The sequence below is a fragment of the Oreochromis niloticus genome, linkage group LG16 (assembly GCF_001858045.2).
Source record: "Oreochromis niloticus isolate F11D_XX linkage group LG16, O_niloticus_UMD_NMBU, whole genome shotgun sequence".
Classification (NCBI taxonomy): Eukaryota; Metazoa; Chordata; class Actinopteri; order Cichliformes; family Cichlidae; genus Oreochromis; species Oreochromis niloticus.
Genome location: NC_031987.2, coordinates 21797193 through 21809093, shown reverse-complemented (window position 1 = coordinate 21809093; position 11901 = coordinate 21797193). Strand labels below are relative to the sequence as shown.

Here is an 11901-nt window from a genome sequence, read left to right as displayed (position 1 = left end):
ATTAAAAGTTCAGAAAATCACGTATTTATGAAACTAAGAGAAAAATAGAATTGGTGCATTTAACAAGGGTGATATTTATGAATTTTTGATAAGAGTGTCAGGGATTTTATTATCCCTGTTTTATTTCTTTGCAAGAACTTTTGAGTTTTACGAAATTATACAAACAATATAGCCCTCGTACTTGTATATACACATTAAGCATATTTTATACCATTCATACGGAATTACTGAATTGTCTATAATGTCTTAGTCTTTAATATTGCCAAGACTATACGGTGGACTTAAAACAGCTGTGTGTGTGTGTGTGTGTGTGTATTTATTAACGGGGTAGGTGGGAAAGGGGGAAAAAACATTACTTATAATTTTGGAAATATTTAAATCTTGTCTTTCTAAATGCTGTGATTTAAATGTTAAGTGTTGCATTTAAATTCCAGAATTTTGCGCATTAGAAAAGCAACAGACTCCGCACACATCAAAATGTGGAAGCAGCGATAATCGATGTGCAGTCTGAAATTCCCTATAGTGACTTTAAAATGCATATATAAACAATTCTATCACTGCTGATATTTTTTTTAAAAAAATGCATATTTACCTGCTTATACCTTTCGACGCATTCTATTACCTTTGCCTACATTAATATACGGCTGTACATTAGTTCTAATCCACCCCCACACCAAGAGAAAATTGGTTCTTGGGTAAAATTTGTACTCCGCTAATGAGAAAAATAATGGGCAAACTCATTATTCAATAAAGCAGCAATTTAAAAAAATTACAATCACATGCTGGGTTTAAAAACGTCCCAGAGTGCTGGAAATGTTCCAGAAATGTGATATTTGGTACACTGAAAAGATTATTCACAAATTATTTGAGTATTTAGTGACCGCCGATTGTCCAGATGACAGCTTGGAGTGTTTTATTCTCACTTTTGGTATAAAGCGGCTGACCGTGTGCTGTCTTTATGGCCGTGTTAAAAAGTCAGTTATACAGCCGCCCAGTAGTTTTGTTTCATTTTTATCTAGTTAACGTTTAACAGGCTGTGTTTATATTTGCGTGAGATTAAAATTAAATATTAATGGAGACACCTACTTTTATACCCATGCTGTATTTGCCTGGCAACAGAAAGCTATATATATGTACATGCGTGCCATGACGTAGATCCTGAATTATGGTCAGTGCTGACATCACTGATTCGCTTTGTGGTGTGATCTTATGGAGTCTCCCTCTCCAAAATGCATATGGGGAATGCATAAACAACAGGATAAATGATCCTTAGTAACAATCCACTGTCCTTTTACTCTGATCCATTTAAAAAAAAAAAAGCCAAGTATCTGATTCGAGTTAACCCAGATTTATTGAATTTAACCACGTGTTTTGAGTTTTAGGCCTCAAAGTTACTTTCATTTCTATTCAGACGCACAGCAGAAAACCAGAGAATATACACACACTTCTATTAATTACCCACTCTGCAGGATTGACTTCACCGTCTGGACACAGTCATGCAATGGATGAGTCGCATAACAAAACAAAACAAAAAATAGTATGCACCACTGCCTGCAGATCTATGATCTGACAGACACCTATAAGCATGTAAGGTTTCATCCACACACGTCAAAGAGCGGTGTGATCACTGGGAGCTGCTGTGTCTGCAGCCTGCTGAATTTTTCACATGGGCCCTGTTATGTAACGCTTATAACCTTGAAGAGGCTGCAGCATCACTGTGGCGCAGAAGCCTCTGTGGGAGCGAGGCCGTGGATCACACTGCATTCTTTCATTACGCACTTGCTTACTTCATCGAATTGCATTTACATGTATACATTTGGAAAAAGCAACCCGTTCTGAGCTGTCGCATTAAATAAAAACAAAGAGCTGACTCAAATTTCTCAGATTTATTTGTGAAAATCACGTTGAACAAATATGAAATGATTTTTTTGTTTGTTTTTTTTTTTTTGTTTTCTTTTCTTTTTTAGGAAAAAAAGGAATCGATTGCACATGGAAAAAAAGTGAATTGGTGTTTACTTGATGAAAAGACAGGCTATAACCTCAGAGGATTAAGGGTTGATTCGTTTGATTCTATGGCTTCATCGAGGTTGCAGCTTGTTCAATAAGGCAAAAAACAAACAAACAAAAACAACAAAGACACGGTAAACAATTAGATGTTTTAAAGTATTCGCTAGCGTTTTACATCTCACTTGTCATGTGTAAATTATCTGACAGCTGTGAGTTAACGCTGTCTAGTTAGTGGGTAACTTATAACTGTCAATAAAGCGGGCAGTAGAGTCGATTAACTGCATGATATATTTCTGACCTGCATCAACCACATCTATGTAAATGTCCTTGATTTCCTGCAGGCACGCACCGGTATGTTCAAAGAGAGAGAAAAGTGCAGCGAGAAGTGATTCAGCCTCCCTGGTCACATACGCTGTGAAGGTGTGCGGCAGCAGCAGAGACAGCACCAACGAGCTGATAAGTGTGAGGATAAGAATGCTGATCCATCTGGGCACTGGCATGCGTTTGTTCGCTGTTCGGTAGGAGCCACTCTCGTGGGGGACAGACATCCTGTCCACTTCCCTGAGCCTCAATGAATCCCAGTTTTTAACGTCGAAATTACGCACAAGGGGACCGACGTCCATGTCTTTTCGAGACGGCAGTGGAGTATTGTTAAGCAGCTTCAACTTGTCCCGGAACTCTTGCATCTGCTGCAGAAAGCACAGGGGGTCGGAAACGCTCCCGAAAGACCCAGCGATGCTGAGCGCCCGTTTCTGCTCCTCCAGCGCTGCGCTCAGCTTGCTGATCTCCGGGTCGTATGCCTGCATCACCACCAGCTTTAGTGTTTCGACGTCGGACAGGATCTCATTCTTTTTGCATTCAAGGGCACTAATGAGTTTCTCGAAATAGTCTTTTACCTTCTCTGCGTCCTTACTGACCGACAGAAGCGCCCTTTTCTTACTGGCTTGTAGTGTATCCAGGCAGGACAGATAATCTGCGCTTCGCCAGTTCTTCACCCCGCGAAGCAGCTCATCAAACGCCTTCTTCTCTCGTTCATACGCATCCTCCAAGGAGCAGAACTTGTGCCCTTCGTGGTCATTCGTCGCTGCGCAAAATCCACATATTAGTTTCAAGTCGGTGGCGCAAAATATGTTAAGAGGCTGACCGGAGTGTTGTTTACATACAGACATTTTAGGTGTAACCTTTATTTTGCTGAACTTCTCGACTATCCCGCGCAGAGAGTAGTTGATCTGCAGGCTGTTTGCGCCGTTGTGGGGGGTCTCTTTGCGGCAGGTGGGGCATTTGAAAGGTGTCCTAAAAGCTGGACCTCGATTCCCCTCCAAGAGTCCCTCCAAGCATTTCTTGCAAAAGCTGTGTGAGCACAGCAAGACCCGCGGGTCCTCGAACAGACCGCAGCAGATTGGGCATGTAAGTTCCTCTTCTAGCTGCTCCATTGCACCCTGCAAACACATCATCCAGGCGTCAAATCGATGCTCAATTTAGAAAAAAAACAAAAACAACAAAACAAAACAAAAACCCAACAGCAACAAAAGCACACGATAAAACGCACTACACAATACGCACCCACTAAGGGATGCCTCCCCATAAGGCAGAAGATGCAATATTTGAACACGAAAAAAAATGATGCAGCATCGCAAAGGATACAGATTTGGCTGTCACGTTCCAAATGTGTGTTGAATATCCCCATCCCGAAAGTGAAACCGACTCGGATCCCTGTACGCGCGTAAAAGCTTGGATTGAGCTCTGCCAAAAGCTCCGTTTGAGCAATTTGGGTCACGCAACATCCTGATTTTTGATGTATCTCAGTTGCCAGTTGGCGTTGTAAGAAACTTTTTAAAAAAGAGAGAGCGAGCGAGAGATCTCTGCAGGTTGGATGCGAATCAGAATCATCAGTAACTTTATAGTTAACAGTAAATCATTATCTCCTAGCTGTGTATTGCAAAATAGGACGGTGGTTAGCTGAGCTGAGCTCCTAAATCTCCGTCGTCTAACCAATCCAATGCGACAAATTATCGACAAACAGCGCTCGCGTTAGTGTCGCTCCTGTTGGCAAGGTACTGAAGGAGGGCTGTGACAGATTTTGCAAGCGCATAGTAACATGCAACTACTGGACCAAAAGATTCACTCACCAGCTGCTGACTGCTGAGACGCACAGTGCAACGCAATCATGGCGCTTGTTGCTGTGCAGACTTCGCCCTTTTCCGGGTTTGGAGTTAACCATTTCAGTGGCGTGCAAAATATTTTCTGCAGCATAAAAACTCCTCTATAACGGCGCACTTATAATTCAAACTGCACAAATATCCATACCGAAATGAACACTATTGGCGTTTTAAAGCGATTTGACAGGTTTCCCCTTGAAGATCGGGATGTTTACGTTTTTAGCCCTGCGGGTAATTTGCAGAGGATCCCTGCCTGTCTGTTGGGGGAGGGGCTGTTGCTATGCAAAACATTCCAGCGTGAAAAACTGTCAACTAGGTTTTAGTCGCAGCTTTGCCCGTTGCACGTTTTTTTTCTGCAGTGGACTACTTCTGTCCCTCGTGTTGGCACTTCTCAATATATACTTGCAAACGGTTTACACGCTAAGAGGCGCACCTGTGGACGCCCATCTGTATTAGCTGATCTCTCTCTCTCTCTCTCTCTCCATATATACATATATATATATATATATATACACATATGTGTTACAAACTACCTTTAAATGCTTTGTTATTATGGAGCCTCAAATGTGAACCTAAACTGAAAAATAAATAACTTAAAGTACATCAGGTGCACTGTGCTGAGCGAAATCAAATCTACATGGGTACTCTTCCATTAGTAGGCTATGTATCCACCATTAAACCTTTGATGTTTTCCCTCCAAAATTCACTCTCTCTTCGTTTCGGGTTATGTAACATCGATATCCAATAGTTACTTAGTCACGTGTAGAAATGTTGACCTTGATTTTCTTCCCTTGTTTCCATGCCATCAGGAGCAACTGCCTATCTTAGGCGCTGTGATTGGATGCAGCAGGGGTAGAAGGGGCTTATGCTGCACCGCCCTCTGCCGTTGGGTGTCGCCGTTGCGCAGCGGGACCTCTTGACGCTTTGACGTCCAGCGCTCTTTGGTTTCTGGTCTAAGTTTGTTTCCGGATGTTCGGCTGGTGTCGTGGAGAAAAATAATAATGGCTGCGATGTTTACGTGTTGTCTAGGCTGCTGCGGAGATGGCGGATCGGGGCATATTCCCCTCAAAGAAATGCCCACAGTTCAGTTAGATACTCATCACATGGGTAAGTGAAGTTTGCGTGTAATTCTTGCTGCTCATGTACGAGCAGTTTATGTCTACACACGCCCAGCTGCCTCTCTCTCCGTGTATGTATGTATGTATGTATGTGTGTGTGTGGCAAGGTGGTTTGCTACTTCCGCTGCTACTTCTAGCTCGCTAGCCGATAGCTGCCAGTAAATTTACCTGCGCTGCTAGGCTAAATGTTTCTGTTTGTTGCAGTGAGCTGCCCTGACACGTTCATTTGGTAAACTTTCACCAGGGCTTTCAGTTGTTGCTAACCGCAGCTTGACATGACACAAGACAAAGACAGCAACAACTGACCGGACAGATAATTGAACCTGAGCTCTTTTACAACTGTTCATGGATGGAAGCTGTCAGAATCCCCCTGTTTGCGCCCCAAAGAGAATTTAAGACATATTAAATTACTCTGATTTAGGCAGAAAGCTGTATTTAATTTGTATCTTTGGACACAACGGATTAATCAGCTAGTTTCAATGTTCACTGATAAATGGAGAAATATACACATTTGTCCATTTTTATCTTGGCCACAACATGTTCCTACTACATTGTAAAGTATGACTTATTGCTTCCTGGAGATCTACTTAAGTAGACTTCACAACAGGTTGTGACATTAGAAATAACGACATGTGTGCTTTTGTATTTGAGGAAAAAAAACATGTTCACCTGTCTCAGCCTCTGCACATTAAGATGGAAGTGAACTAGTCATTTTTAGAAGATACAATCATAATTTAAAAGTTATGATGTTTTTTAAATGGTAGTTGTTACCGTAAAATATTAAAGGCATGGCCTCGCCTGGATTCATCATAGGATTACAATTTAAAGGCTATTTTTATTAAAGTGGTGATGGTCTGGATCAGAAGACTGCATAAACATGGAGGGAGTGGAGCCAGGTCATCTGTCGTTTATATACAGTCTGTGTTCTTTATTCACTGAGTCATCGAGCATAAACGTACCACTAACTTAATTTTTCCCCCACGTGGACTATCTGGATTTTCAAATGGCATCGGGAGAATTGGCCAGCCACAGTTGTTGTACAGCTTAAACAACAAACTTACTGATAGAAAATGAATCAACAATATTAATAATGTAAAAATCTTTTCAGCTGTTTCACGGGTATCATGTGATCTAGAAAGTGCATTTTATCAGTTGAAAGTAAAATCGAGCCTTGCTTTGTCTTGCAGGCACAGATGTTGTCATTGTAAAGAGCGGCCGAAGGATATGTGGAACCGGAGGCTGCTTGGCCAACGCTCCTTTGCACCAGAACAAAAGTTATTTTGAGTTTAAGATCCAGTCCACTGGTGAGCACTTGGCTTTTAAGCCTTTTAGTTATCGTCGTCTTTTCCTTCATGATTGCAATTTTCTGCGTTCCTGCTGGGAGTTATTGACACACTATTTTTAGATGCAACACTGGTCTTGTGACTGCATGCTCACTGGTTCATGCTTACTTTTTTTTTCTTTTTGCAATGACCATATTTGAAAGCACACATTATATTTTTGTACATGTAGTTTGTGGTAAAAGAATGATTGAGATGACATTCTCAACAGTTTTAAAACAAACAATCAGATCTCAGTCCAGAAAAACATTGTAGTAAAGTTTGTAACATAGATTGGAAGTCATCAAATATCAGGATAGTTTGGAATGCACATTTTAAAATGAACATGTTATTGGTGTGTGCCCTTCACATCTTCGTACTTAAGTGGTGTGCTTTGTGTGTAGGTGTGTGGGGGATAGGTGTGGCAACCCAGAAAGTGAATCTCAACCAAGTGCCTATGGGCAGAGACACAAACAGCCTAGTCCTGAGGCACGATGGCTCCATTTACCACAATAATGAAGAGAAGAATCGTCTACCCGCTAACAGCATTCCTCAGGAGGGGGATATTGTGGTAGGTCACAAAAATAATTGGGCTTAATTACTTATTTAATTATGATTCCCTGATCTTTGAAATGTTTAAGTGTTATTAGTTGGGCTGTGAAGCTAAAAATGGAGAACTGTTTTTTGGGGAGAGGGTTTTCTTGGAATCTCGTGGAATCACTTAGAACTGGGGTGGGAGCTAAAAACATTAACTTTTATCCTAAAGGCTGTTCCAGAGATAAAAATATCTTCTGTTGTAAGTACTGAAATTATTTATTGCAGAGAACATACTCTACACAGCTGCTGATCATCCCTTTTTTATTACATATTATTGGAATTGTTCACAAAACTGTCAGGACTCTGAAATAAGCTTTAAAAAGATACAACTTTAATGAGTTCAGACTTGAGGTTGGAACAAATTGATTTTTTTAAAAGCGGATTGATGGTGTAGAAAATCCAGCCATGCTCTTTATAGGGCAATGTTTGGTTCTGCTACTACTATACAGTTTTACCATAATTTAAACTTTGGTCACCGTGGAAACCCGTTAAGTCTGTTAGTAATAGTAGTACACCAAGTAGTGCACCAAAATCACCTGCCTTAAAAGAAAGCAAGAAGCTATTTCTGCAGATTAACTTGACATACTGGAACTACGTAAATGCAAAGGAAGAAACTTGTGCAAAGAGAATTATGAACTCTTTCCCCCATAAAGACATTTGATGACCTCCCCTGTACCCTATAACGGTGATTTTTGACTCCTCAGACACTCCTTCTGATTCTTTTCCCCATAAAGACACGGTTTGATGACCATTAGAGTAGTTTCCAGGTTTTTCCAAGGATAGCTGCATAGGCAGAGACCACCCTCGTAATTTCTGATGTAAACCCATTTATTTGGTTTTATAAGCAGGCCTAAACTTTGACAGAAACCACTCAGATCACAGTAGACTCTTAGTAGGCTTTAAAGGGGCAAAGAGTAAATCTATAAGTGATTATCATTAATTTTATTATGACACAAAGTATTTTCATTTTCATCAAATTTAGATCAACCACTCACTCTGCACTGTGTTTCAGATTTAGCTGTTTGAATGTTTTCTGACACACAGGGAGTGATCCATCTCTGCAAATATTTTTGCTAGAGAAACCAACTTGTATGAAAGTTGTGATTGATCACTGAGTTGCCGTACTGAGATTGTTTGAAGTGTGTGACTGTGAACATGCACACCATACACACAATTCAAGATGAGCTTATATTTTTTCAAAAAGCAATAGGATTTATCAGATCCAGCATTTGATCTGTGGTGTTTGTTCTGTCCTATATGATGGTACTCTGCAGCCCATGTGCAATGAGTCTGCACATTTATTTATATCAAATAATCATAAAGACAGATAGAGGCAGTCACAAAGTTAAAAAGAATATAAGTGCACGGCCTCTCTCAGAGACAGTAACTGGACCGCTTATTAGCAGTCGATGCTTTTCGACAGTTGTTTTTATGCAAGTAAGGTGAACTTTACACAGCTTGTAACTAACTAGCTTGTAAGGTTGTGGTGCAGCACACATGTACGTTATCATCTGTTCTCTTTATCACTTCTTACTGGAACACTAGGAGCTAAACAAACTGACATAGTGGCCCTCGCACACATTGGCCCTCACTAGTGTTTCTTGAGTAATTCAGGCTACTTAGGCATACTTCTAAACTCTTAAGTCTTTGATTACAAAGGCTAAAATGTAATTTACGGGTTCAATCGGCTAAGTGCTGATGATTATTACCTCTTTTCTGCTGATGCAGTGCAGTTTTGAGTCAGTTCTCGCTCGGCGCCTTTTGAGTACAAGCCCACATTTTGACAGGTTTGAAAACCAGCTGTTGTGTGGCAGAAGTTGGGGTGATTTCTGTGGGAAGAAAGTCATGAACACATTCAGTCTGTGGGCTGTAAATCATCTTTTTGGGGGTAGCCCCTCCCATTGATGTCAGTGGTTTCAGCTTTGGGAGCAGCAGTTTGGTGCTACAGTGTTGATGGGTTTGTTTGTTTTTGGTTTAAATGCATAGAACCGGTTTTGGATTAGACACTAACACTATGTTGGCGGCAGAGATTTAGCGTGTCTTCATCGTTTTGTTTATCCATCACAAAATGCCTTGGCATGTTTTTTAAATCCAACTTTGTCAGTCACATTTTCATTTGCCATAAGAGGAGAAAGCAAAGAAGTCTGTGAGATGGGAACCTTAGTGTTTTGTATTGTCTTCTTGTCTTTGTTTTTTTGATAAAAGTTCTGTTTAAGAGAGAAAAAAAACAACTTTTCCTGCTTCTTTTAAAATATAGAAAAGATTTTAAACATGGCACAGATGTAAGCTGTGACCTCCCGAGATAAGATACTTCAACAAGAGTTTCATGCTTTTCTCAGCTTGTGTATTTGTGTTCCTCAGGGCATCACATATGACCACGTGGAGCTGAATTTATATCTGAACGGAAAGAACATGCATTGTCCTGCCTCAGGGATCCGAGGCACTGTATACCCTGTTGTTTATGGTAAGTTGATTCTTGGTTTCATATTTTCACTAGTTATCAATGATTGCTAACCATATGATCATTGTTGCCTTACTTGAATATAACAAAACAAAAAATATATGGATCCTTTTGTATTCGTTATAGCAGTTACAACTTGATTCCACTAGAGGGCTGTATTGCACATCTTTGCACAGCTGTTCTGCAGACAGGCTGACAGATTTAGTTGAATAGAGTTTAATAGAGTTTTTAATGTGAATATTTCGCCACACACAGGAAAGAGTGCTCTATTTGAACTGATCAAACACAGCTTTCATCAGAAGGCAGCGGCCTTGCCACAGAGAATCGAGGCATGCATAATTTAGTCCAGTAAAAAGTTATTGCGATGATTTCAGTGACTTGATTCAGTTCTCCATCTGATGTGTGGAGCTTGTCCAGATAATGTTGGACAGCACACATGTAGGATGTTTGCTCTTGACCTGAACTCTCTAACTAAAGCTGTGATCAGAATGCAATCGCAAGTGTCCAAAATTGTATTTAAGATTGGGGTGGGGGGGGGGGGCGGCATCACCTGGAACCTGATCACATCACTTTTAATTTGGACTGCTTCCATGTGTACTTGTAAATCAGATCTTGGTGTAATATTGTGGCGTAAACAGCCAAATCACAATTAATTCGCTAGCATGTCCTGAGTGTCTGAGAGTTGTAGGTAACAGTTGCCGTTAATACCCAGATATTTAGGATGAAATCTGTTTCATTTATACCACCAATCCCAACCACTGCAATTCTGCATACACAAACACATCTATAATGTGCTGTTTTCATCCCTGTGTTTGGTAACATTCTCAGACAACACACGTACACAGGCTCAGGTTGAGGTTTTGAGAGTTTATCTCATAAACAGAAGAAAACCTAAAGCTGTTTTCACAGAGTATATACTTTCAGGGTCTTTAAAGGTGAAATTCAACCATAGAAAAGTTAAGATGTGAACAAGAATACAGTGTCTGAACTTATGATTTATCGTGTCTTTATCTTCTGTTCTAGTGGATGACAGTGCCATCTTAGACTGCCAGTTTAGTGACTTCTATCACACTCCTCCACAAGGATTTGAGAAGATCCTCTTTGAACAACAAATCTTCTAAAGGAGCACTTCGGCCTCAGCCCCTCTATATGTTGTCGCCCTCCTCTATATCTCTTAGCAACCTCTGTATCACTACAGTTTGACCTTAACTGGTAGTATCATTATGCGTGGCTTGGAGGCATCTTGTTTCGTTCCCCCTGTTTACTCTCTCTCTACTGCTGCTCTGGATTGACTTTAGAGTACCCATGAAGAAGTGGGGATTTCTCTTCCTTGTTCGACTACAATCGGCTGTCACAGTCCGTGATGATGGAAAGCTGTAAAATCACAAACTTATGTCAATAATAATCAATCCGTATTAATTGAAAACCTTTCAGTTGCTGCTTTAATCCACAATACATGTGTGTAGATAACAGACAATGGATGTAATGGTATGTTCACTGTTTTTCAGGATGAGAAGCCATGTGTTATTGACATTGCTTTATATATATATATATATATATATATATCATCCAAAATATCATACTAACATCTCAGCATACACCCTGTATTTATTTGTATTTATTTGATTTCCAGATCAAAGTTTGGCATCTTATTTTTTTGATATAATATGTATTTTGTTTTGGCCAGCAGAAATTAGTGACCCAATGAAGGGTCAGCTATAATTCTAATACATTGACTATTATGCTGCCTTTTTGAATTATCACGCAATGAAAACATGGCGATACCGCAACACCTTTATGATTAATGTCACTGCATTATTTAGAGTTGATAGGAAGATTAATACAAACAATAAATCAGTGCACATTCCAGGAGGTGATGGTGCTGGCAACTGACATATTTCTGAAATTGTAAACACTAATATATATAAATCACTTCTTTGAGCAGCCCTTTTTTCACCCTAAAAAATATAGAGTGTGTTTATTTTAACTATCAGAATATTTCCAGAGCTGGTGCTGGTCGTCTCTGATTAGAGATATATCAGAAACGTGGAGTTGTCGTTATGTACAGGCATTGCATATCCGCTGCTGAAGTGTGACGATTAAATATTTCAAATGCTTGTCCTTGTTTGCACTAATGATGTTATTGTATGAAACCAAATACTGTTGATTCATTAAAGTTTTGTGTCTGGCGGCATCATTCTGGAACACTGTCATGTCTTGAGATTGTAGATCATGAAGCT

At 40.1% G+C, this 11901-nt stretch overlaps 2 protein-coding genes across 3 annotated transcripts; one reads left to right on the top strand and one right to left on the bottom strand.

Moving 5' to 3' along the window:
- Window positions 1-1454: 1454 nt before the first annotated feature.
- trim13 (tripartite motif containing 13) lies at window positions 1455-4595 on the bottom strand. 2 transcript variants are annotated; one of them, XM_003451555.5, is made up of 2 exons: window positions 4137-4595; window positions 1455-3446 (listed from the first exon to the last, which is right to left on the bottom strand). In XM_003451555.5, exon 2 carries the CDS (start codon window positions 3438-3440, stop codon window positions 2232-2234), a length of 1209 nt encoding a protein of 402 aa, XP_003451603.1. In that variant the 5' UTR covers window positions 3441-3446; window positions 4137-4595; the 3' UTR covers window positions 1455-2231. The 2 variants fall into 2 exon arrangements, with proteins under 2 accessions (XP_003451603.1, XP_005475568.1); XM_005475511.3 differs by lacking the exon at window positions 4137-4595 and adding an exon at window positions 3571-4130.
- Window positions 4596-5004: 409 nt separating this feature from the next.
- Window positions 5005-11858, top strand: spryd7b (SPRY domain containing 7b). Its single transcript, XM_003451548.5, has 5 exons — window positions 5005-5273; window positions 6472-6588; window positions 7008-7174; window positions 9562-9664; window positions 10685-11858. The coding sequence occupies exons 1-5, from the start codon at window positions 5168-5170 to the stop codon at window positions 10780-10782; spliced, it is 591 nt and encodes a 196-aa protein (XP_003451596.1). The 5' UTR covers window positions 5005-5167; the 3' UTR covers window positions 10783-11858.
- The last annotated feature ends 43 nt before the right edge of the window (window positions 11859-11901 follow it).